Below are 24,916 nucleotides of genomic sequence, written 5' to 3' on the forward strand. Positions count from 1 at the left end.
GCCAAATAGGCGCCGAAGCTGTTCGAGGAAATGCCCCAGTTAGCTTAGTATTTAAATTAGAATATTAGTTGTTATTTGTTTTGCTTATTTTATTTAATTATGAACGATTGTTTGAGTCGAGCGTTTTATAAGCTCCATCGGGTTTTCTTTGTTGGTTCTTTCCCGATGTATAGGATTAGGTCGAACCAACCCTAGGGTCCTAGATATTATAAATAGGGCTTCCCATTAATTCTCCAATCAATTAATGAAGAATTATTTGCCCAATCATTTTGCGTAACACCATCAACCCTAAATCACTGCCGACGGAGATCTCCTCCGCGTCAGTTCAGTTCGTTGGCCGCCGACCTTCATCTCGAAGGCGCCGGATTCTTGTGTTTCGCACGTTACTGTTTGGATTATTCTCGTTAAGAACCAGGGGTATCTTAACATCTGGTGCTTCTCATCTCGAACTCAATGGAAGTAGTTGATAACACAATTAATTCGCCGGTTGTACTGACTGGAGGCAACGCACAAGAGCTTGGGATCGGCCCGTCTCGCCGGCAACAGCAAGGAGGCCGACGCGATCGGCAAGGTGCTTCTCATCCCCTCACGCACGGTTTAGATCAAATTATGGCCAGATTTGATCAATTGGAAGGTCGTATCGATGGATTGGAGAATCCAATCCCACCGGATTCTGACCCCCCCGATGACGAGTTTGATTCAGATGATAGGGAATATGCCGCCCATCGAGATTCTTCGCCGCTGCCTTTGGAGATGCCTCTCCGGGGCAGAAGGAACGGTTTTCGCGATCCGAGACAAGGTCGGCGAGGCCATCGTGGTGCTCGGACTTACCTTTATGGGCATCGTCAGGACCATCACTCACCTAGGGGATATGTTTCGGATAATCGTCTAGCGCTCACTTATCAGAGACAACGCTCGAGTTGGGATCCACCCGAGACTCGCCAACGGGGTCGGCGGGGTGACCGTCAGTCAACATATTGGGACCCCCCACCTAGGCGGGACTACAACCAGAACAGGGGAAGAGACATTCAACAAGGGGTTAAGATCCACGCACCACACTTTGATGGATCGGATGCCACAAATTGGATCTCCCGTGTGGAGTATTATTTTGACCATATGTTGGTTCCTGAGGAAGACCGCCTTCACTATGCGGTGATGCTATTCGACCCCCCTGCGGCGGAATGGATTTTTAACTATCGGGATAACAACCCATATGTGTCATGGCGAAGAGTTCCTTGTGGTATGTGGATGCCACCCATTTTATATTGAGACAGATGCCTCCGATGTTATTTTTTTTCTATGTATCCCAATTTCCACCCTATGCAATGTTATTTCCTTCCTTATTCATCTTAGTTTCCTTATTTTTTTTTGGGTTGCTCTTATTGATAAAGTTGAAAATCAATTCTCAACAAAATACCTAGATCAAACATCACAATTGGGTAAATCCTTAGGAAATGGATTATAAAATACAAGGATGCTTATCAATTTGTGTGTATGTAGGTGTCATACATACGATACATATAGGATATGGAAGTATTTAAATCCTACTTAAAACTAGTAAAATGACTAAACTAAAGATAGCTATGTTCACGTGTTTTCATTGTGATCTAAAGAAAATTATAATAATAAAATAATCTTCTAGAAAGTTTGAGAGAAATGAAAGGTCTGTTTAAACGTGAGATAATTTCTTTTAATAAGAATAATCTAGAAGTATGGAGAAAAATAAAAATAAATATAGAGAATACATTAAAATAGAAAATAAAAAAAATTCTGGACAATTGGACATCATAATAAATACTCCTTCCGTTTCTCCATAGTTGAAGCGAAACTTTTCGGTATGGAGTTTTAGAAATGAATGTTGGGTGTGTTAAATAAATAGATATAAAAGTAAAAGAGAAGAAAAAGTAGAGAGAATAAAGTATAAAGTGAACAGAGTGGAGAGAATAAAGTAAAAGAGAGCAAAGTAAGAGAGGGTAAAAAGTTATCAAATATGAAAATGACTAAACTATGAAAAAAACTTCCCGAAATGAAAAATGACTCAACTATGAAGAAACGGAGGGAGTAGCTAGCTATTCTTTCATTTTGGAGGGGGCTTCGGTCCCTTCATCTTATACTAGAGAATAGGCGAAGCATCTCAAGGTCACAAGGTACAATTCTCGTCTTTTATAATTAACTTTTATTAGAGAATAAATACAAATGGTTATTTATTTTATTTGAGTAATAGTGATCATGAGATTTTGTTGGTATTTATTGATTATATAGGTATGTGTATCAATCAGTGATATTATATAATCCGTATATGTTGCTATCAATCAGTGATATTATATAATCCGTATATGTTGCTTATAACGTGAAATATGTGAATTCCGAATATGTGATGGTATTAGAAAAGTATGAGTTTTATTCGTTAATCTAATATGACCAGGTGTAAAAGGAAGTTGCTGAGGTGTTATCATAGATATTATTTGAAATAAGTATACTTGATTGTGCTTACGGGCGCTTGAGTATATTCTGTGGGTACAATTGGCCTGTCATAAGACAGCAACTATTGGCATGTCATAAGACAGTAACCTGTATTATCTGTGATCACTCGTCTTCTGGATAACCGAAGCGAGGATCGTTTGTTATCTGATATGTTGATATGTCTGATATCTGTCATCTGATCTGTTTGATATGCACCCTCATGGGTGATATGATTTTCTGTCTGCACTCTAAACGGGTGGTCTGTGCAGAGTCTTCTCGTGGACAAAATCTGCTTCTGATTCTGTTTCTGATCTGGTCCGCGTACTCTAGTCTGTCACTAAGCACTTAATTGGGCTATACGTGTTTTGATATGTGAAAATTTATATGCTTACATTAAAAGGATCTTATGTGATGCTAAATGATATATTCTGATGCAAAAAGGGTGTTTCTGACATTGTCTGATATGATTCGACATTGTATGAAATTAATTGACGTTGTTTGACATTAGCTATTGATAATTGATGTTATCTAATGAGGTATTATGAAATAAGGTGTTAAGAGTTGTTAGATGATATGATGTTATCTTGTGAAATTAGTCATATGTTAAAATAATATGCCTATGAAAAGGTGCTTTGGTAGATGAATGACATCATAAAATAAGCTAGAAATTGAATTTTAATTTGCTGGGATGCTGGGAGTATTATAATTTATAGTACTAAAATTGTGGCGTTCTCTATTCGATCTGTTATTGGTCGAATATTTTCACAATTACTTATATTATTCTTAATTATTTTTCTCAGCATTGAACTTTCCATCCAGTGTGGAAGATATCTACCACTGAAGCCTTGTATATAAAGAGATTCAAGATTGGGGGAGGTTCAAGTGCTTCCAACACCCTTTCATCAACTTCCTCCTTTAGCTTGGTTAAAGCATTTCTTTCCCATGACACCTAACTCTCGAAGATTATTTTTCTTAACAATCTTTGCTTTCTTTGCATCCATATGGTCTTTTACTTTCTCCGGATGCCTAATGTGAAGCCTTCCACTGATGTTCAAGCAGTCATGTTCCTCAAGTTGGTTATCTCTCTCAAGACCCACAACAAACATGCTCAACGTTTTCAGGCCATTTAACTCTCTTATTTTAAATTGCATCTCACACAATGACTTGCAGTCCCATAGCCATAGATGTCGAAGATTATGTAAGGATGAGAGCTTCTTAGGTAAAGCCTCAATCCTAACATAGTCATCCCCGTTGAGGATTTGCAATTCCAAAGTGTACATAACGAGTTGGGGAGAGTTTGCATTTTAGTATTAGACAACTCCAAGGATTTCAAATGTTTGAAGGTATTCTACATGAATCAACCAAAAAAGTCTAAAATAATTCCATTTTAAGCATAGTACTATAATCCACCTAAAAATCTAACTCATGAAAATTGGGGACACAAAATGGGATTAACTCTTGTGGATGAAATATGGATTTGGTGGGTAATTCGACTTATTTTAACACAAGTAATACCCGGAAGTATACGGGGCTAGTGTAACAATTAGCAAGCAAGAGTATCGTATCCTACAAAGACAAATTTGTATCAACTTAACTACCACGAACAAATGTCAACTACTATCTAGACAATCGGAAAAGGTTTGATTTGTTCTAACACTACTGAAAGCATATAATAAGCAAGTAAACAGATGAAAACAAGTAAATAAGATGTGAAAATATGATATGGAGAAAATGTAGAACTCAAGGATCCGGTGCACAATTTCCAATCTCTTATCCAATCTGTTTGTCTTACCTTTTGGTGTCCCTAGAGTTATTAGGTCGATCACAATTATAAATTAAACCCCCTCCGGAAGTGAGAAACCTGTAAATTAGGTGCTAGGATTGAAGTCCCCTTCTAATCCTAAACCTCTAACTCCTAAAAGCATGAAAGATCAAAGACCCCAATCAAAACCTCAACTCTCCCGAGTTCTATTGTATTAAGCTGTGAATTATTCTTATTTCCAGATTAATTATTTCATGTCCCGATTAATCTAATTAATCCTACACAATCAAGTGGTGATCAAGCAATTGAAAGGAATAAACCCAAGAATAATCAAACAACTACAAGAGCAAGGTAAGAACAAAATTAATTGGATAAAAACTATGAAATTAGTGCATCATCACCAAGAATTCTACAAGAAAGGTTTAGCTACTCATATTCTTGGAGAAAACCAAGTTTAACACAGAGAATCCAAACAAAAACATGATAGATAGATACTAAGAACTCATGTGGAACGAATCTATGGAATGAAGCTTCAATCTTCCGATTTAGAGTCTTCAATCTTCAATTCTCTTTCAAGGGTGTTCTTGGGGGTGTGTGTGAGTGTTGGAGGCAGTAGGTATTGAATGAATTTAACCCTAGTCGTTTTCTCCTTCAAAAATCGTGTTTTAGCAAAATTAATTCGCCAAAACAGCTACCCGGCCGCATGAATTTATAAGGGTAAAATTCACGGCCGGGTGACACTTTTCGACCCCTTACTAGAAGTCCAACGCTGTTTCACTTTGAAAGTCTGTTTTACTTTAGTACTATGATCACGCAATTTGAAGTAGCAATTAAACGCAGGTTGATCAAGAAGACGCTAACCAACTGACCAAGACAACTTCTAGGCAACCTACTTGTCGTCTGGTGCGCTAACCAGAACTAAACCTACTTTCAAGGCCTTAACCCACAATACTATGAACTAGTAAAGGAAAGTAAGGGTTGAATCCCACAGAGATGAAGTGTTTTCACATTTGTTGTTGACATTTGGGAGATGGCTGCTGCCACGCTTCAAAAGTGGTTTAAGTTTAATCTACTAGACTGAACGACTTGATCTGACTTCTATCTAACGGATCAACTTAAACTAGACTACTCTTGGCTCTTAACTAATCAACCTAGAGATCAACTGAATTAACTGAGAGATTTAAACTAACTTCCTCGAAATGGCTAAACAAAAGGTAAAGTAAAGTGGGGACCAATTCCCTCGACTAACAAACATCCGAAAAGTTGTCAAAGGGTAAAGTTGGTATAAAGCTGCAATTCAAAATCTGAACAACTAACTACTTCATCTTCTTCATTAGATCTACCAGCGACAGAACGTAACATAAAACTTGAACATCTTGATAAGAGAACAATCTGGAAATTGGATGTAAAGAGTAAACTTAACCATAGCTATCAGATCTAACATACTTGATCAACTCAGACGAGAAATGAACAGAAGAAAACCATAATCCATGCAAACTTAAACAAGAAGAACTTCAGATCTACGTAATCTAACATGGATCCCTAAAATTCAATACAGTCAAAAGCAGATCTAATGAAATGGGACGCAACAACCCAAATCTCATCCTCCTATACCACCAATTGCGAAAAAGCACCCAACCAGATTCCAACAAAACTCTTTGAAAACAAGATCCAACCAACTCAGCGAAAACATTCATGATTCAAACTCCAACAGCTTCCAATGAATTTAGCTCAAAACAAATGAAACCTGAACAGTGAAACACTTCATTATACTAGGCACGAATTAAACGATTCAGAACAAGCTTCACAAACACGAGGTTCTAAACGAGAGAAAGCTTCAAAACAAGATTGTATCTGACAGAAACTTAAAGTGATTGTTTCTTCGCCCTAGTAGGACGGTGGGACACAACTCAGACTGAAATTTAAACCACCACCATCACCAGACAATAAATCCCTCCGCCAAGTGTGTAGAACGGAATCTAAAGGAATGGAGAGTATGTGAGCTCCCTAGACTCAACCCCGGGAGAGAGCTAATAGTAAGAGCTGCCTCATTCTTCCTTTCCTTTCCCTATTTATAGGGAGGCTTGAGGCTCCGATCCCTAGGGCAATCTTCCTTCCAAAAGGTCGGTTCTACCCGTCGCATGAGGATCTTTAGAATATGCTCTATCTCCTTTTGGGTGATCTCGCTGCTTCCGCTTTGGTTTGACTTGATCAACTCGCAGAGCATTGTAAAATGCTCCATTTTCCTCCTTGATCCGTTGTCCACCTGATTACTCCATGCATTTTCTGTTCCGACGGATTTTCTACACACCTGGCTCAAAATCGCACGTTAGTCTCCAAAAACTATGGAATTTCACACCAGAACAGATGCATGAAACGAGCCTTATTAAACTTGTACCCGGCCAAGTGAAATTACAGGCTAATAATTCACCCGGCCGCGTGAAAATTTCTGGACGGTGCATTGTTCTTATAACGGGCATAATTTCTTCTACCAAACTCCGATTGAGGCATGCGAGATACCCACACGAAACTCTTTCAAAGAAGAAGATATTGGTATGAATTAGGGGCTGATAAAACTATGGAATTTCACACCAGAACAGATGCGTGAAACGAGCCTTATTAAACTTGTACCCGGCCAAGTGAAATTACAGGCTAATAATTCACCCGGCCGCGTGAAAATTTCTGGACGGTGCATTGTTCTTATAACGGGCATAATTTCTTCTACCAAACTCCGATTGAGGCATGCGAGATACCCACACGAAACTCTTTCAAAGAAGAAGATATTGGTATGAATTAGGGGCTGATTGAACTTCAGAAACGCCGACAGAATTGTCTCTAACAAAGGTTGTTGCACATCCACATATTTTGTATATTTTTCTACACATTCTTAACAAAATGGTCAACATACCAACATAATAGAGAAGTAGATATAAACACGCCTATTAATAGACGAAATATGATCAAATTCATACAAAACCACCCTCTAAAATCATGTAAATTCCAAGTATGTCAACTCCCCCAAACTTAGATAATTGTTAGTCCTCGGGCAATGAAGAAAAAGAACTAAAAGAAGACTTGGATTTAAAGGGGTTTAGACTTCATCATTGTTTCAAAGAGTATGTAATAAAAGAGCATATCAAAACACAAATTCTCTATGGGGTCAAGCCGTCGAGTGCACATTTACTACTAACCCGTATATCACCTTAGATTCATGCTTCTCTCAAGATATGTGTATGTGTATCTCACTCTCAAAAGTGTATGTGTATGAAACTAATACTCTCAAATCAAACAAAAGTGAATAGTTTACCATAGGCTTGCTAAAGGTCCCACCTCTCCTCTACTATGTTGTGACAATAAATCAAAGATCCGAAAGGTCTTTTCTTATTTTTGTAATGTGGCTTTTTGGACGGTATGGAATATTTAGGCTAAAGTGGCTGAAAAATATAAGAAGTACAAGTACCCACATATTACAATTCCCAACAAAAGACCATTTTCCAAAACAAATCTCAGATAAGTAAGACTTTGTCGAACTTCTTCCTCCCATCCGGTCCCCACTTATTTAGAAACCCAATCAATAACTCTTATAGACTTCGTCTAACTTATACCTCCAAAAATTTCCTTCTAATTTTTTTCTCCTAGACTTCGTCTAGCTTATACCACCATTTTTTTTTACAATCTCACCACATCTTAAAGAAATCTTTTCTCACTATATTCATCCAGCTCTCATTTTTCATAATTCATTACATGTAGAATGTAGGACTCCCAACCCAATTGATTAGCTTGTCAAATATAAAGGCTTAAGGCTCAAAATTGGCTAACAAAAGGTTATGAGTACGATTAGTGTTTGGATAAAGATATGGCTAACAAAAATGGTCTAGCGTCATCTCCTCTTCCTAAATTCACGTGTAGACTTAAGAAGACCAAGAACAAGTTCTAGAAACATATAGCATGATTGATGATACATCACATAAAAAGATTAAGGCTCAATTCTCATTCGGGTAATAGCATGAATCAAGGAAAACAAGCAATTCGTTACTTATGCACCTATTACTCAAACTCTCAAGTCAAAGACCATGATAGCTTAAAAGATGGATGATGTTTTAATCATTAACAACTAGTCTTTACCCCAAGAAACCAAAATTCAAACAAGTTCAAATTCAATTACACAACAACCCAAACCCAATACAATTCACGGAGGTCTAAAGCAAAATAAATCTATCCTAAAACATAAATAACAAAAGACAACTAATCAATCCGAAACAGAAATAAAACAGTGAAGTACCTCATAAGGCTCACTATCCACCATATCATCCCCCTAAACTTATTTAAGGCTATGCAAAGAATAAGTTTGAAAAGTTGGTGGAGAAGGGAGACTTACATGATAGGCAAACAACACAAAACATACTCTAATGAAAACAAACTAAAAGTTACTTACTAGGGGTTACCTCCCCTATAGTGCCTTTGGTTATCGCCGTTGGCTCGACGTCTTCAAGCTCTCTCAATTAATTCTAAACCGGATGATGGAATCCGCATTATTACTCTTTGCCACTATCGCATGAATGAGCCAATTCATCTGCCTCATCCATCGGCTGATCACTGAGCTTTGAAAAGATGGAACTCCCTTCATTTTGGCCAATTTATTCTTCTTTTGAGGCATTTTCTTTTTCAGTCGGGCAGACACTTCTTCCTTCATCTCATCCACGCCTTGTTCATCTTCATCGTGATTCATTTTGGATTGCCCTCGGGTACAGATGGAATTTCTTGACCGATACCACTCTTTAAACTGATAGCATTGATTCTTTCGGGTGCACGATTGTCTGCTCCTGAAATTGAATGGTAACAACATTAGCAATTTGACTCATCTGAGTCGCCATGTTCTTCATGTGTGAGCTCAACTTCTCCATGGTTTGCTCTAGCTTGTCTAACCTCTGGGATGAGCTTTCTATGAAAGCTCCAGATTTTCCGATGAAGGAAATCAATAACTCATCCGTAGAATTCTTCTTTGGCTCCTCAATTACTCCATAAGAGATGGAGAAATCATGCGAGGGTTGCTGAGCATGGTCGGAATATCCAAGTGATAAGTTTTTAGTGGACCTGGTTAGACTGTAATCATTACTTCCCATTTGATTGGGTAGTACTCGTCAATAGGAGTCATGAACATAGAGGGTTGGGAATCCGTCCACGAAGGGCCTTCGACCATTGATGTTTCAGGAACCATGGTGGACATCGAATCACACGCCTCCCATGAGTATATGGGGATTGGAGAAAGATGGGTCGCAATAGGAGTCATGATCGACCCCTCCGAGGTGTCGAAGGTCTACTCCGGCGTCGAATTCGAACGAGGCCAGGGTGGCAGTGGATTAGGGTTTCTGAGGGGTTGAAATCCATTTAAGAGAAAGTGAGGAGGACGAGGAGGCGGTGGTTGGGACGCCTTTTCCGGCGGCGGCGGTGAAACGAATTAGTGTTTCGAGAGGTTGGGAGCGTGCGAGAGAAAGAGAGTGATAGAGTGAGAGTGATGGAGTGAGAGTAAGAGTGAGAAGGGAGGTGGGTGGGGGTGATTATTTGATGGCAGAGATTAAATAAGTGAGAAGGGAGAGGGTAATTAAATTGTCCAAATATAGTAAGTAGAACCGAGACTCCTATTCTCGGACGGACGGAATCGATAAAACGGGACTCCTATTATTGGACCGAGGGAATATTTCATTAAAAAAAAACTTATTTTATGATCATAACTAGCATACCACGACGAGGTAGTGATATGTTCCATTTTCATTTTTCTAGAACACGAGAAGCACCCATTCTTCTGAAATCCTCGCGCGCAACTTTTATCAAACCTATTTTAAATCACTTTTCGAGTATTTAATTTGATTCCACGTATAAAAATCAAAACTCTATTTGAATATAGTGTGGATCATACTAACATTCACACATAGGGTAGTGATCAATTGTTAACTTATCATTTCATTGCTAACTACAACTAATTTAAGGTTATATAATTTTAGAAAACGTGTGGTCTACAATTTGCCACGTGTAATTTTCATTTTTATTAATTAAATCAAAAAAGATAAAAAAATCTCCAAATTAGGGTTTTGGATGAAAATGTCAATATAATGTTTTGAAAATATCAACACAATGCTTTGAGAATGTCAACACAATTTAGGATTGACATTGTATATGCTTTATATTGACATATTATCTTAGCTTCATTGACATTAACCTGTGTACGAAAAATACGAAAATTCTAGATTTTTTTTTTCAAATTTTGACGTCGGAACATATGCATGTAGTATATCGTTGGAATCCTTATAAAATTATCTTTAATTTGATACTCCATCCGTCCCACAAAGATTGTCCCACTTTGACCGGGCACGGGTTTTAAGAAATGTGATGGAAAGTAAGTTGAAAAAGTTAGTGGAATGTGGGTCCTACTTTTATATATTAGTTTTATAATAAAATGTGAGTATGAATGAGTTAGTGGAATATGAGGTCCACTTACAAAAAATGGTAAAAAGTGAAACGGGACAAACTTTGTGGGATCGAAGCAAAATGGAAAAATGAGACAATCTTTTTGGGACGGAGGGAGTATATGTTATATGAATTTAAAGTTTTGGAATTTCTTTTAAAAGTTAGTTATAACTAACTTGACATTAATACCCCTATTGATATTTTTTGGAATTAATCCTATGGCCTTACTGACGTTTTTTTTGTTCATATTGACATTTCGTGGTTGATAATCTAGGCATTTAGTTTAAATATCTAATAACTATTATTAAATTGTATGTAGCAATTAAGCATTGGATTAACAATATAACACTCCTCTTTAGTCTTTACACGTAAATATAAGTCCTTATAATTTCTGTTATACATTTCAACTAACTAAAATTTATTTACAACATTTTCAATGCTACAACGACTCTGTTTCTTGTATATACAGGGGCACTCTTCCAAGCCAGATCTCTTGGCATTTCTATACAAAATATATACGCAGTGGAAAAACTTAATATTTCTTCGGTAATTCGTTCTTTTCGCTACGTTTAATCGGAAGATCGCAATCTATCATCCCTTATGCATATGAAATGTAATCTATTGTTCATCCAATTTGAACAGAGAGAGGGAAATTGGCGAATTTTCGAAATTGGGATTTCTGATGCAGACTGAATTGAACTGAGAGGATAAAACGGTCACCGGAGATGTCAGGCGGCGCGCAGGGAGACCTTGTGGCGCGGGCATTCGATTCGATGCTCAAAGAATGTTCTAACAATAAATACAATGCTCTTCAATCCGCCATTCAGACGTATTTGGGTGCGTTTGTATCTCTACATTATCTAAATTAGGCCTCTCTTGCTCAGCATTTGGGGCTGTATGAGATAAATATACATGGAGTGTTTCTTGTTTAGTTTATCTGTTTATGTATTTTTCTGTGTTTGTTTGGTATGCCACACTTGATTGAGTTTCAGAGAGTAGTTATGTTTGGTGCTTGATTCTCTAGGAAGTGGTGTTGTGGAATGCATGTTTTGTGTTTCTGAATGTGAGCTAAGTACTTCATTTTAAAAGGTTGAGAGGGAAACAGAAGCTCCATTATTCACTTGTGGAAAAACAAGTACTCTCTCCGTCCACCAATACAAGGGGAGTTTTGACCCGGCACGGGTTTTAAGAAATGTAGTAGAAAGTTGGTTGAAAAAGTTAGTGAAAGGTGGGTCCTACTTTTATATATTAATTTTATAATAAAATGTAACTGAGATAAAGTTAGTGAAATGTGGGGTCCATTACCAAAAGTAGTAAAAAACAAATGAAAAGTTTATTAGTGGACGGACGAAAATGGCAAAATGAGAACGTTATTGGTGGGTGGAGGGAGTAAGTTATAGTGAAATTAGAACATGTGGCTACTTATCCTCCTTGACTGTTTTCCATCTTTCACTTATGTATTTTCTGTTTTTATATTTTTCATCTGTGTATGCTTTTCCTTGGCTACTTTATTTCTGCATGCGGGAATGTGTTCCTGATTTATTCATTTACCAATTTGTATTTGGAGTGGTGGTGGATCCATAAATTGTGGCGTTCTCTCACAAGAATGCCTTATTCAGCAATGTTTTGGCAGATGTTTCACATTTTCCTTCTGTTATTGTGAGTTGAAATATCTCATATGTTCTTCGTTGTCCTTTGGTGCTCCAGCCTATAGAAAGGATTTCAATCAGCAGTCAAATATTGGTGAGAAGCATGATTCATCCGCAGCTCCAAAGCAAAGGTGTTCTAGCGACAGTGAGATTTAGGTTTTGGTACTCTTGCAAATAATGTTATGAAAATATCATCTTTTTCGAACTGCATTTGCTAAATAACTGGCTTGGATGTTGACCTTGGAGGACCTAGGTATCCAGTTGACTGAAATGGGGAGCAAGAATAATCAAGTTTGAAATGTGTATCGATATACATCTGAAGTTATTGTTATTATACTAACCTAAGGGAAGATATGCAGGTCCATGAGAGTCTATATATGGATGTATACTTTATATATACATAGATATGCCAGAGTGCTATATAGGTTATGTGATGCTCAAAATATAGACGTCCATCAGTAGAGAACTTAATTGAAGTCATGTGCCTTCAGAACATCAGTGTTGTAAAATGTATATCAAGTTATGCATACGTCAAACGATGAGTTAATGTTATGATGATTGACATATCATTGGTTTTCATCATGGATCACTAAGTTTGTCCTCATACATCCCCGATACCTTATGTCATACTATGTTTGGTTGTGAACTCTGTGCTATGTCTGAAATTTGGTCTGGAGAGAGAGAATTTAGATTAAAAGTAATGCTTGTTTGATATACATTCTCAAATTATGCGTTGTAGGAGAGAGAATTTCAAGGGGAAATATAGATGTGTTTTGCGACATTAATTGTTTTTGATAAATAATTGTTTTACCCTGCAAATAAGCACATTTCCAAAAAATGATTCCATAGTGAAGGGTGGGATTATTTTGGCTATACACAACAAAAAATAGCTCTAATTGTGGCTGTTGATCGTAAGAAATGGGCCTCTAGTTGGTTCTTTGTCCACCTTTGAAAAAACGGTTAATATCTCTGTATTTACTGCAACCCCGGTTCTTTATCTATGTCCCATGTAGTTTCAATTTGTACAATTAATTTTTTTTTCAGTGGCTCATTAGAACCTGACTCTGGAGTTGAAAGAAATGAGGGAGCTGAATCGGCTGCTAATGTCGAACCCACAAGCAGCCGTGGGTCAACCACAGCAGCAATGTCAGATGTTGCTGGTCATATGCAAGGACGAGCATATGCTGATCTTCTTCTGGATCCCCTTAAGCTTGCCTTTGAAACGAAGAATACTAAATTGGTGGAACTTGCATTGGATTGCTTTCATGTAAGTGCTCCATTGTTCATAGTTGTTTAGTTTATACTTCATAGAAGCTCTATAAGGGCTAGGATATTCACAATTTAATACGTGCCAACATGAAAGTTGATATTGATATTTCGTGTTGTACAGTTGATCACATTGCACCTCTAGGGCATGCCGATTTATGTTTTTACATTTATAAAAAATCAATACAAATAATATTGATCTCTTATCGCTGATTGCATATCATGTTTAATATCTCTTCCACCGTAAAGTATCAAGGATTTTTCATGAATAAAAAATGTTATGGATCTAATGCAATTTGTTAAGTTTCTTCTCATATCTTTTTTTTTAAATGCAGAAACTCATTGTGTTCAATCATATAGAAGGTGATCCTGGTCTTGATGGTGATAATAATTCAAAATTATTGACAGACATCCTCAACATGGTTTGTGGCTGTGTAGATGATTCGACACCTGACAAGTACATGTTTGGACACATTAAGAAGCTTTCTGCACATTTGACATTTTCCTAGTATAACCATGAGAAAATAAAATGCAGTGTCACTCTTCAAGTAATGAAAGTGCTTCTTTGTGCTATAGCATCCACGAAGGTTCGAGGTATTTCACTTTATGGTCTCAATTATTGTTCCATTGTCCTAACATGGGTATAATTTTTCTTTGAAACCCCATTTCCCCAAATATGTGTAAACATACAGTTGAGACTTGTCTCAAGAAAATCTATATTGAATTTCTTCACTAAGATTTTTTGCCCGTTAGATTATATGCTGTAATATTTTGATCTATTCTTATGCAGTCCACGGTGAGCCGTTGCTGGGAGTCATCAAAGTTTGCTTTAATATTGCTATGACTAGGTACCTTTAATATTATTTCTTGATTTGTACGACTTATATACATCATCTAGTGCTAATACAACCTGGCATGTTTAGCAAGAGTCCTATAAACGAAGCAACAGCGAGGGCATCTCTGACACAAATGCTCAGCATAATTTTTAGACAAATGGAAAATGATGTGGTATGAGATATATTCATATACAAATTCTTTTGCATATTGAGAACATAAATAGAGTGATTATACATGAAGAAACATATACGTCCTTTTCATATAGGTATCTCCGGAATCTCCTAGAACCAAAGATGCTCAAATGGAGGACTCAGAAGTGTCGCTTAGTGATCATGATGATCCAAAATTGACTTCAAATGACATTATATCCGTGAAACATTTAGATAGTACATCCATTGGGGATGAAGAAATTCAGAGTCTTGTTGGTGGCACTGACATAAAGGTATATCACATAAATTGACATGTTTACTTCTTTTTCATGCAGTTTGATGTTATGTTTGTACATTTTCTTTCCTAAGATTCTTTAAGATTTGTGTTTAGAAATCTCATATCTGCAATTTGGTTAAAAATCCTCTCTGTATAGGGTCTAGAGGCTGTCCTTCAGAAGGTTGTGGATCTTGAAGATGATAGTAAACTTGAAAGGTACAGTCGCAATAAAGATTTGCGTAAGTGGGATACGAATTCCTTGTCATGCTCGATATGCAATTCCTTAGTTTAATGAGTATTTATCTTCTTCCTGAAAACTGCTAATTTCTTTCAGAGGAACGGGTCAAAAGAGCATGACTGTTGCACAAAATGATGCTTTACTTCTTTTCCGTACTCTCTGTAAGGTTTGTCATCTGGATGGAACCATCTTACATTTTATTTACCCCTAAATTTTTTCTCTACATATTTTGAATTAATCTAGCAATTTGTTCACAGATGGCTATGAAGGAGGGTAATGATGAAATTACTACCAAGAATCGTATTCTCTCTCTTGAGCTTTTACAGGTTAAACTTTCTCTTACCTCCGTCTCCCCCCATTCCCTACCCTAAACCCCAAAAATCTGTAGAATAGGTGTAAATTAGGCTTTTGTTGGTGCAACAGAGTGTAAACATGTTATTTTGTTCTTTGATAATTTTGTTACAGATAATGGGGGAGATATTTGCACCATATCATGATGATGTTCCACTGTTAACTGAAGTATATTAATAAAACATAGTTTATGTGGATTTATAGGGTATATTGGGTGATTGTGGCATTTCAATCACAAAGAATTCTCAGTTTATTGATTCATTAAGAGGTCACCTTTCATTTGCACTACTTCGGGCATCGGTTTCCCAATCTCCTATCTTATTTCAGGTAAGCTATGGTTGTGCTTTGATACCCTTAACTTATTGCGTTAAAATTCTAATAGTTTTGTTTCATGTCTTGCTAGCATGCAGTGGGGATTTTCGCAGTTGTTTTGTTGCGATTTAGGGAAAGTCTCAAGGTCAAACAAAATTCACAAACATTATTCATCTTGTCTTATAAGAAACAAAATACTTTGTTTCACTTGCCCTCTCAACTTGAACATATTAATTCTCTTGCAGGCTGAAATTGGAGTTTTCTTTCCCATAATTGTTCTGAAAGTTTTGGATGGATCAGATCTTAACCAAAAGCTAGTTGTACTCCGGTATGCTGTCGTCTTTCGAAACTAATATTGGAATATAGGCATAAGGTGCACCATCAGGTCGCTCGAGTTCTTGCTCTGCTACCTTGTGTCAATAGCAGCTGTTGGCTTTTAATTATCGTTGATAACAATTGGCAGGGCAGTGGAGAAAATATGCAAGGATCCGCAGATGCTTGTTGACCTCTTTGTAAATTACGATTGCGACAATGTAGCACCAAACCTATTTGAAAAGATGGTATATGTTTTGTGATATAGGTTTATTTTTTCACTCCGTATAACTTCATCATCGTGTGATCTCTTTCTCATCTAGGTAGCCAATTTATCCAAAATTGCTCAAGGTACTCAAAATGTGGATCCAAAGTCATCTACCGCATCCCAGACAGTATTGATTAAAACATTATCTCTTCAGGTCTAACTCGACCATTGCCTATCATTAAGAGAACTAACTTTTACGTTGTCGTTTATATTCACCTATACCTGCATGTTTTGTTGCTCCAGGGTCTTGTGAATATTCTCAAATCTCTAGTAATTTGGGAGAAAGGGCACAGAAAATCTGATAATCAGAATGAGGACAACAAATCATCTGAAGGTGTGGCTAGAAGACTGGATGGATCAAAAGGTACAGAAGAATCACTTAGCAATTTTGAGGGGTTAAGGGTTTATAAGTCCACTGTAGAAGCTTCTGTCTCTGAGGTATGTACATTTCTGCTAGTTCATTAAATAGGGGTAAAAGTGCCTAAATACAAGAACTTTCACTCAAATTTGGTTTTGGACCTGAATCAAAAATTTTGCGTCCATACACACAAGTTTTCAATTGTTCCGATTTTTAGAACAATTGTCAATTTCGGCGAATTGATGTCATCATGGCTAACGGAAGTGGAAAATGTAATGACATCTTGACTACCTGAAGTTCATTGATTGTTTAAGCTATGTCGTAGACCTTTTGGAGGTCCACCTCAACATTAATTTGGAGGCAGCTAAAAATCATGTGAAAAATTGAAAGTTCGTGTATTTGGTGCCAAATATGTATCATGTGCAAAAAAAAAATTTGGTGAAAGTTTGTGTATTTTGGCTCAATCATCTCTATTATACTCCGTATATCACTTGATGTGCAGTCCATTGCTAGCAATGAAACTATATAGCTATTTCTTTTTTTTGAGTAATATGTTCTATCTATTTAGAGGACTTATACTTTTGATACTCACAGTTCAATGAACAACCAGCGAAGGGCATAGAGCACTTAATATCCAGTCAGGTAGTGGAGAAGAATCCAGCTTCAGTTGTCCAGTTTCTTCGGCACACTCCTGATTTAGACAAGGTAGATATGATTCTTCGCATTTGCTTATTTTCTCTTAAAAATGTTTTAGCTTATAGAATCTGATTTTTTCAGGCTATGATTGGGGAGTACTTAGGTCAGGATGAGGAATTCCCCAATTCTGTTTTGCATGCGTATGTGGAATCCATCAACTTTTCTGGAATGAAACTTGACATTGCAATACATGAATTCCTCAAAGGTTTTGAACTTCCAGGTGAAGCACACATGATTGATCGCATAATGGAGACATTTGCAGCACGGTAGGCATTGTTTGTTGTAGCACCACTTTCATACGAAGCATCCTATCACATAATTATGAAATATTATGATGCCAACAGAAAAGTTGTTTATTCTTTGATGAGAGATATATCTTTTTTCTGCAGCTACTGTGCCGACAATCCTGGTTCATTCATGGCTGCAGACACAGCATATGTGCTTGCTTATGCAATTATTTTGCTTCAAGCTGACGCTCACTATTTAACGGGGTGGCCAAAACTTTCCAGAAGCGATTTTATACACATGAATGCCAGTAGTGCTGAAGAATCTGCTCCTCAAGCACTCTTGGAGGAGATCTATGATAACATTGTTAAAGAAGAATTAGTAATGAAAGATAATTCAGTCGACTGCTTGAAAAACAGTAAGAATAAATTAGAACTAAATGGGAGACGCGGCCTTCTCAGTGTTCTCAATCTGGCCTTTCCTAAAAGGATTTCCTCAGTGGACTCCAAGTCCGAGAAGGAGGCGGTTCTTAATGCGATACACGCTGTAATTAAGGACCAAGGCGACAAAAAGGGGGTCTTTTACACGTCAGACAGAATTGAGATTTTACATCCAATGGTTGAAGTTGTAGGATGGCCATTACTAGCTACGTCATCTGTTGTCATGGGCGAACCAGACAACTCGATGAGGATTAGCATTTGTATGGAAGGATTCAAAGAAGGTATACTTATAACATACGCCCTTGGGATGGACACCATTCGCTATGCATTTTTGACGTCGTTACTGAGGTAATTATTGATTCTAGTCAACTTGACTTCTCAAGCATTGCCTATTAATTACCAACTTATTTTCATTTTATCACGCAAAGCTATCTTAGGATTCCTGGCTTTCTTATCAGCTTGAAATTAACAACATAAATGGCAAAAGAAATCATCTAAGTTTTTTTATTTGGAGAACTTTTTTTTTGAGTTTCAACTCATACACACACCAACACATGCACTGAAGGTGACTCGAACCCCCAACCTATTGGTGGGAGGGGAATAGTCGTCTTACCAACTAAGTTGCGCTTCGTCACTTGTTTATACATTCATGTTTTTATAAACAAACTCTTGACTTGTTTATTAATCTCTGAGGTAGCATAATGAATGGAAATGTTTTGCTTGGAGGTATTCGATTTGAGGAAAGGGTTTTGAGTGATCAAATCCATCAATACAATTCCGAATATAGCTTAACATTTGATACTATTAAAAGGGGCATGTTAAAGCAGCTGTACACCTAAGAGTTTCTGGTATGCTTTGGCCGTTACAAAAGATTTATAGTAATAGCTTATAAATGAACTGCAGGTATAATTTCTTACATGCCCCTAGAGATATGCGTGGAAAAAATATAGAAGCTCTACGGACCCTTCTTGATCTGTGTGATACCCATATGTATGCCCTTCAAGACTCTTGGTTAGCCATTCTCGAATGTGTTTCACGTCTCGAATATGTCATTTCATGGCCTGCTATGACTGCGACTATCGTGCAAGGAGAAAATCAAAACTCTAGAGATGCTATTCTTCGATCTCTGAGAGAGCTCTCAGGAAAAGCAGTGGAACAATTGTTCTCGAATAGCGTCAAACTGCCCAGTGAATCAGTGGTTGAGTTTTTCACCACTTTGTGTAATATATCAGCCGAGGAATTAAAACAGTCACCAGCTCGTACTTTTAGCTTGCAGAAGATTGTTGGAATTAGCTATTCCAATATGACTCGCATACACGTGGTAATTTGATCATACCTAACAATGCAATGTTCTTTTCCACTGATTTTTTGATTTTGTTGAATGGTCGTTTGTCATATATTTACTCCTCATTTCTCATGAGGACGTGAGAACACTGCACCTGAACTTATAACTGCACTAAAAAATGGGCTGAAAATGCAATGACTTTATATGTTCAATGCAATGTTCTTGCGTTCTCACAAATACGTAGTTTTCACGAAAATATATCTATATATATATAACCAAAACACGAAGGTCATTTTTACCCACGTAGGTCATTGTATATAGTTTTTGGTTCATTTTAGCAAGGATGGCCTAAAATGTTCTAACAATGACCTCTGTATTTTTTAAGTCCATATTTTATAAAATGACCTAAAAATGAACTAACAGTGACCTACGGGTTACCTAAAAATGACAGTTCTGCGGTTTGTCATTAAGATGAATACTTGTTTTGATCATAATCCTATTATATACAGTTATGCACACATACATTTTCTTGCAATCTGGGACGATTATGGTCCTAATTGCTCTATTTTCAGGTTTGGGCTAGAATATGGTCCATCTTGGCACAACATTTCATCTTTGCTGGGAGTCATGCTGATGAAAAAGTTGCAATATATGCAATAGATTCTCTACAACGACTCGGAATGAAATATTTGGAGCATCCTGAGCTTGCACACTTCACTTTCCAGAAAGGAATTCTAAAACCATTCGTTGTACTCATGCAAAGCAGCAAAAGTGAATCCATAAGAAGACTCATATTAAATGGCATAGTTCAAGTATGTTTGCCTTGTATTATCCGATCCTTTTCAAATTTTATTGTTGCTTTTTTCGATATCGATGTATTTGAGTTGAATTAAACAGATCATAAGATCTAAAGCTGGAATTTTAAAGTCCGGATGGCATAGCATTTTCATGATTTTTACTATTGCTGCCAACGATGGCCTGGAACCAATAATCGAAAGTGCATTCGAGAACGTTGAACAAGGTTTAAAACCGAACATTCTCTCTTTTCTGAAATTCTGCATGTTTTTAGAAATATTTCTGTCTAACAAAGGGTGCTGCAGTTATATTGGAGCACTTCGATCAGGTTATTGTTGAATGTTTCATGGATTTCGTGAACTGCCTGATTGGATTTGCCAACAATAAGAGTTCTGTCGAAGTCAGCTTGAAGGCTATTGCTCTCCTCCGCATATCTGAGAATCGTCTTTCAGAGGTGTGGCTTCAAGTACTTACTAATAGGAATGGTATTGTGGGTTTTTATTTAAATTTGTTATTTTTATCAAACTTTCTGCTAATACATCTAGCAATTATTTTTTCTTCTTGTTTTCAGGGCCTTGTACCAGTCGGTTCTCTGAAATTCGTAGAAGGCTCAGTTGACGAAACCCGCAAATTGGCCGAGCATTATTGGTTACCCATGCTGATCCGTCTTTCTAAGCTCGTATCTGATCCAAGATCAGAGGTCAGTAATGGTGCACTCGAGGTTTTATTCGATTTGCTGAACGAGAGAGGAAGCAAATTCTCATCATCATTTTGGGAGAATATTTTCCAAGAAATCCTTTTCCCGATTTTCGATCATGTGAGACATGCTGGAAAAGAGAATCTTATGTCTTCTGTGGAAGAGTGGCTTCGTGAAAGCACTATTCACGCTCTCCAGTTGCTGTGTGACCTTTTCAACAGTTTTTACAAGGTAGATCAAGTTGTTTGAGACATATATTTATGTCACGATTACGACTATGTTATTAAACTTTTCTTGAAAATTCGTTTACTTTAAATGTTTGATTACTGTAATTACTGCTGCTACTGAATGTTGCTAGGAATGTGTACTTGAACTACTACTACAACTACTAATATAAAATTGTACCATAAAATTAATGTGTTTGAAGATGGAGTCATGATAGTTGATATTCTTTTAATGTAGGACGTGTCTTTTATGCTGCCGCAACTGCTCAGTTTACTGTTAGATTGTGCAAAAAAACCCAATCAATCCGTGGTGTCCATGGCTTTGGGTGCATTGGTTCATCTGATTGAAGTTGGAGGGCACCAGTTCACCTCCGAGCACTGGATTACTTTGTTGAGATGTTTGAAGTATACTCTCTCCCCCACACACAAATGAGTGCAATTTTATTCCTTGTTTTGTTATTAAATTTACTGATTGATTCTGAGCAGAGATGCTGTATATACATCTCAACCACGAGAACTTCTCTACGAATTGAGTTTTGAGAATGGGAAGTATCGCAAAGTATTATCGGGAGACTTGGGCAGCTGTACCCCATCTGGAGATATATTGTCTAACAATCATGATGCTATCCACTCTAACGGTGCGGTGGGGACAGCAAACAGTGATGAGAATGTACTTAAACAAAATCAAGAAACGATGCATGCAGTAGATATGGAAGGATCTCAAGGTTAGTGGTACAGTAATATGTTTATATAGAATAATTATCAGTAACTACTACCAGATGAAAACAGTAAAAAGTGTTTCTGTAGGCTTGCCATCACCAGGTGCCAGAACTACGGAAACTGGTGGTGGAACCCTTAAGCATAGCCAAACATTTGGGCAAAAGATTATGGGGAATATGAGGGACAACCTGTTTATGAGAAGTTTTACGTCGACACCAAAGAACTTTTCATTTGATGCAGCACTGGCATCTTCTCCATCCAAGGTTTGTTTTTCCAATTTTTACGTTTATTATAAGTAATCATTCTTGATTACATCATGTTCTATTTTGGGAAAAATCATGGCACGTAAAAGATGGTGCATGATATTTTCTTAGCTAATGGATCCCTGCCTTCATTTGTTAAAAAAATCGACCTTATAATTTGGGTGTAGTTTCCCTATGCAAATAAGGAAGCTAATGCCAAAGAAATGGAGGAAAGTCTGATTTTGGGAACCATTAGGAGCAAATGTGTGACGCAGCTGTTACTTCTAGGTTCGATTGATGGCATTCAGGTACTTGTCTCTTTTGTGCAATTATGATCATTTGTTTTTCGGTAGATCTTGTCTCTGTTACTTGCCTCGATTTCATGTCGTTCCCCAAACTTGCTAATGTACGATCCTTTATAATGGGAACATAACTGTTGCCTCCTGCTAATATCATTGGCTCGATGCACTTTTTCGACTTTCAGAAGAACTACTGGAACAAGCTGAGTGCAGATGCGAAAATCATGATAATGGAGATCTTGTTCTCGATCCTTGAGTTTTCCGCTACCTACAACTCATATACCAATCTCAGATTGAGAATGCAGCAGATTCCTACGGAAAGGTTGGCTAAAACGAGCACTCGACTAGGAAACTTAGAATTTGGCATGTTATTACACGGTTACTCTCCTATGAAGTGAGTTTTTGAAATGTGGAAACCCTCCCCTCGACAGGCCTCCATTAAATCTTCTCCGCCAAGAGTTAGCTGCAACTTGCATCTATCTGGATATCCTGCAAAAGACAACAGCAGCAGTCGAAGTTGAAGACGAACAAGCGGTCAAAGAAGAGAAGCCTGAAGGCATAGCTGAAGAAAAGCTGGTCTCTTTCTGCAAACAGGTGCTAAGAGAAGCATCCGATTTTCAACCTAGCACGGAGGAGACGGAAAACACGGAAATCCATCAAATTCTAGAACTGCGTGCTCCTATAATCGCGAAGGTACACTATTTTCTTAATTGTGAAGGGAAAATTATAATCTCATTTGATGCAATCTAATCCTTGTTCGATTTCTAAGCTTAATATTGTGGTTTTCAGGTAGTGAAAACTATGACTGTGATGAATCCCCAGATTTTCAAGGATCACCTCAGAGATTTCTATCCTTACTTTACGAAACTCGTATGCTCTGAACAGGTAAGCTCCCTTCTGCAAGCTCTATTTTACGTAAATCAATCGGACTTATAAGATGTAATGTTTTAAAAACTTATAAGTTGTCAAAATGTTTGGATAATTAAGCTTAGAAGTTAGAAAGAGAACATTGATTAGAGATAGAAGATCCCAGGTTGACATAGTAGAATATATATTGGACAATAGCACTTATTTTTCATAAACTGATCATGAAAAAATATGAGAGCTTATATTTCAAAGCATATAAGTTGTTAGAGCTGATAGATTGTTTTAAAGAGCTTATATCAAATGAAATATCATGAGGTTGAATATCACCATTTCTTCCTAGCTCTAGTTCGTTGCATACTGCATAGGGCTCGTTTAAAAATGTTGTACCAGAACTAGGTTTGATCAATGAATGGCCGTTGTGGTTTCTTCTCGTACACATGACACGATTCCTTTTGCAGACGGAGGTTCGCAGTGCGGTTGCAGATCTTTTTAACACACAACTCAGCATGATGTTGCTGGTCGGGGAGAAATTGTAAATTCAAATACGACTACAGCCATTCTTTCTTCCCGTGTCCAACTTTTTTTTTTTTTTTTTGTAAAATTTACTTCATTTTATACCTGCCTCAGGCCATATGCAGAATCATACTAGCTTGATTGATTACGTGGTCATGTAGGTTTGGATAAGTTGGATTTTTCATGTAGGATATATGATTATTTCGACACATTTATATTCTGCATTATTGTAAAGAATTTTCTTGACTTCAAAATTTTACCGAGCTTGTCGAGTTTTGTAGCAAAAAAAATGTCAAAAAATAGGCAAAATAAGCAAAGCGTTCAGAATTGATGAATTTATGGAATATAATGAGTGTGATTCGGTTGAGTCAAATCTGAATCCTCCGGAGAGTGTGACTCAACCGAGTTACTAAAGTGCACAAAGCGACTTGGTTGAGTCAGTCGTCCGGAAGGAGCAAATCTTAGATATAAACTTATCTTTTGATGCGAAATTGTATTCATATACTCCCTCCGGCCCAATAGAAATGAAACATTTGCTTTTTGGCACTGGATTGTGGATTTTATGTAGTGTTGTATTGTAAGTTAATAAGATGAAAAGGTAGAAATGTTATTGTTTCTATTTTTGAAAACATTTTATTTTTAATGAGACAATAAAAAAAATATTTTTTAATTTTATTGGAGCGGAGGGATAGAATGATATCATGGAGCTAGAATTCTACCTCATATTTCCTATTACTATAACATATGTGGATAGAGCTAAAGTTGAAATAGACCAATTCCACATCAAGGAAATGATCCATATTCCATCCATCATCTCTGCTCTCACTTTATGGGAAGATCAAGCAAGGCATGAAAGCTATAGAAGATTAAAGAACCAACAATATTCAATTACTTTTGGGTTTTGATCTATTGCAAAACTCACTCTTAATACAAAAACACAGAACCAAACATATGGAGTTCATGTTTAGGTCATTGTTAGTTCATTTTGAGGTCATTATAATAAGAATGATCTAAAATAATCTTAACATGACCTCAAACCCGAATTTTATAATATGACCTAAAACTGCTTAATAATGACCATTTATGTTTTTGGTGTATTATTGACCATTAGATTGACAAATCTCTAGATCAGGATATGGTTTGGACTTTGTATTGTGATGATTTTTGTATTGATAATTTTCCCTTTCTTTAGAATGATATTGTCAG

At 37.0% G+C, this 24,916-nt stretch overlaps 1 protein-coding gene across 5 annotated transcripts; it reads left to right on the forward strand.

The window, feature by feature from the left end:
* The first annotated feature begins 11,121 nt into the window (after nt 1-11,121).
* Nucleotides 11,122-23,944, forward strand: LOC125208981 (brefeldin A-inhibited guanine nucleotide-exchange protein 5-like). Of its 5 annotated transcripts, XM_048108535.1 has the most exons (34): nt 11,122-11,236; nt 11,333-11,527; nt 12,398-12,470; nt 13,384-13,606; nt 13,941-14,062; nt 14,141-14,199; nt 14,396-14,453; nt 14,529-14,613; nt 14,708-14,884; nt 15,026-15,084; nt 15,203-15,272; nt 15,364-15,432; nt 15,662-15,784; nt 15,861-15,914; nt 16,015-16,097; nt 16,233-16,329; nt 16,405-16,503; nt 16,593-16,787; nt 17,302-17,412; nt 17,485-17,669; nt 17,793-18,416; nt 18,972-19,389; nt 19,926-20,165; nt 20,251-20,374; nt 20,454-20,602; nt 20,720-21,076; nt 21,308-21,474; nt 21,556-21,794; nt 21,877-22,052; nt 22,220-22,339; nt 22,516-22,652; nt 22,762-23,023; nt 23,120-23,215; nt 23,656-23,944. In XM_048108535.1, the coding sequence occupies exons 2-34, from the start codon at nt 11,416-11,418 to the stop codon at nt 23,731-23,733; spliced, it is 5,241 nt and encodes a 1,746-aa protein (XP_047964492.1). In that variant the 5' UTR covers nt 11,122-11,236; nt 11,333-11,415; the 3' UTR covers nt 23,734-23,944. The 5 variants fall into 5 exon arrangements, with proteins under 5 accessions (XP_047964492.1, XP_047964493.1, XP_047964491.1 ...); XM_048108536.1 differs by having other exon boundaries at nt 11,205-11,527; nt 12,398-12,495; XM_048108534.1 differs by having other exon boundaries at nt 11,205-11,527.
* The last annotated feature ends 972 nt before the right edge of the window (nt 23,945-24,916 follow it).

Source organism: Salvia hispanica, chromosome 3 (assembly GCF_023119035.1).
Source record: "Salvia hispanica cultivar TCC Black 2014 chromosome 3, UniMelb_Shisp_WGS_1.0, whole genome shotgun sequence".
Classification (NCBI taxonomy): Eukaryota; Viridiplantae; Streptophyta; class Magnoliopsida; order Lamiales; family Lamiaceae; genus Salvia; species Salvia hispanica.

What these genes read in the sequence shown, in the direction of transcription:
- LOC125208981 (XM_048108535.1), top strand. Translation starts at nt 11,416, where the DNA reads ATGTCAGGCGGCGCGCAGGGAGACCTTGTGGCGCGGGCATTCGATTCG. An exon ending in AGCATCCACGAAGGTTCGAG is followed by an intron (nt 14,200 to 14,395) that starts GTATTTCACTTT and finishes ATTCTTATGCAG; the next exon opens with TCCACGGTGAGCCGTTGCTG. An exon ending in CAAAAGCTAGTTGTACTCCG is followed by an intron (nt 16,098 to 16,232) that starts GTATGCTGTCGT and finishes AACAATTGGCAG; the next exon opens with GGCAGTGGAGAAAATATGCA.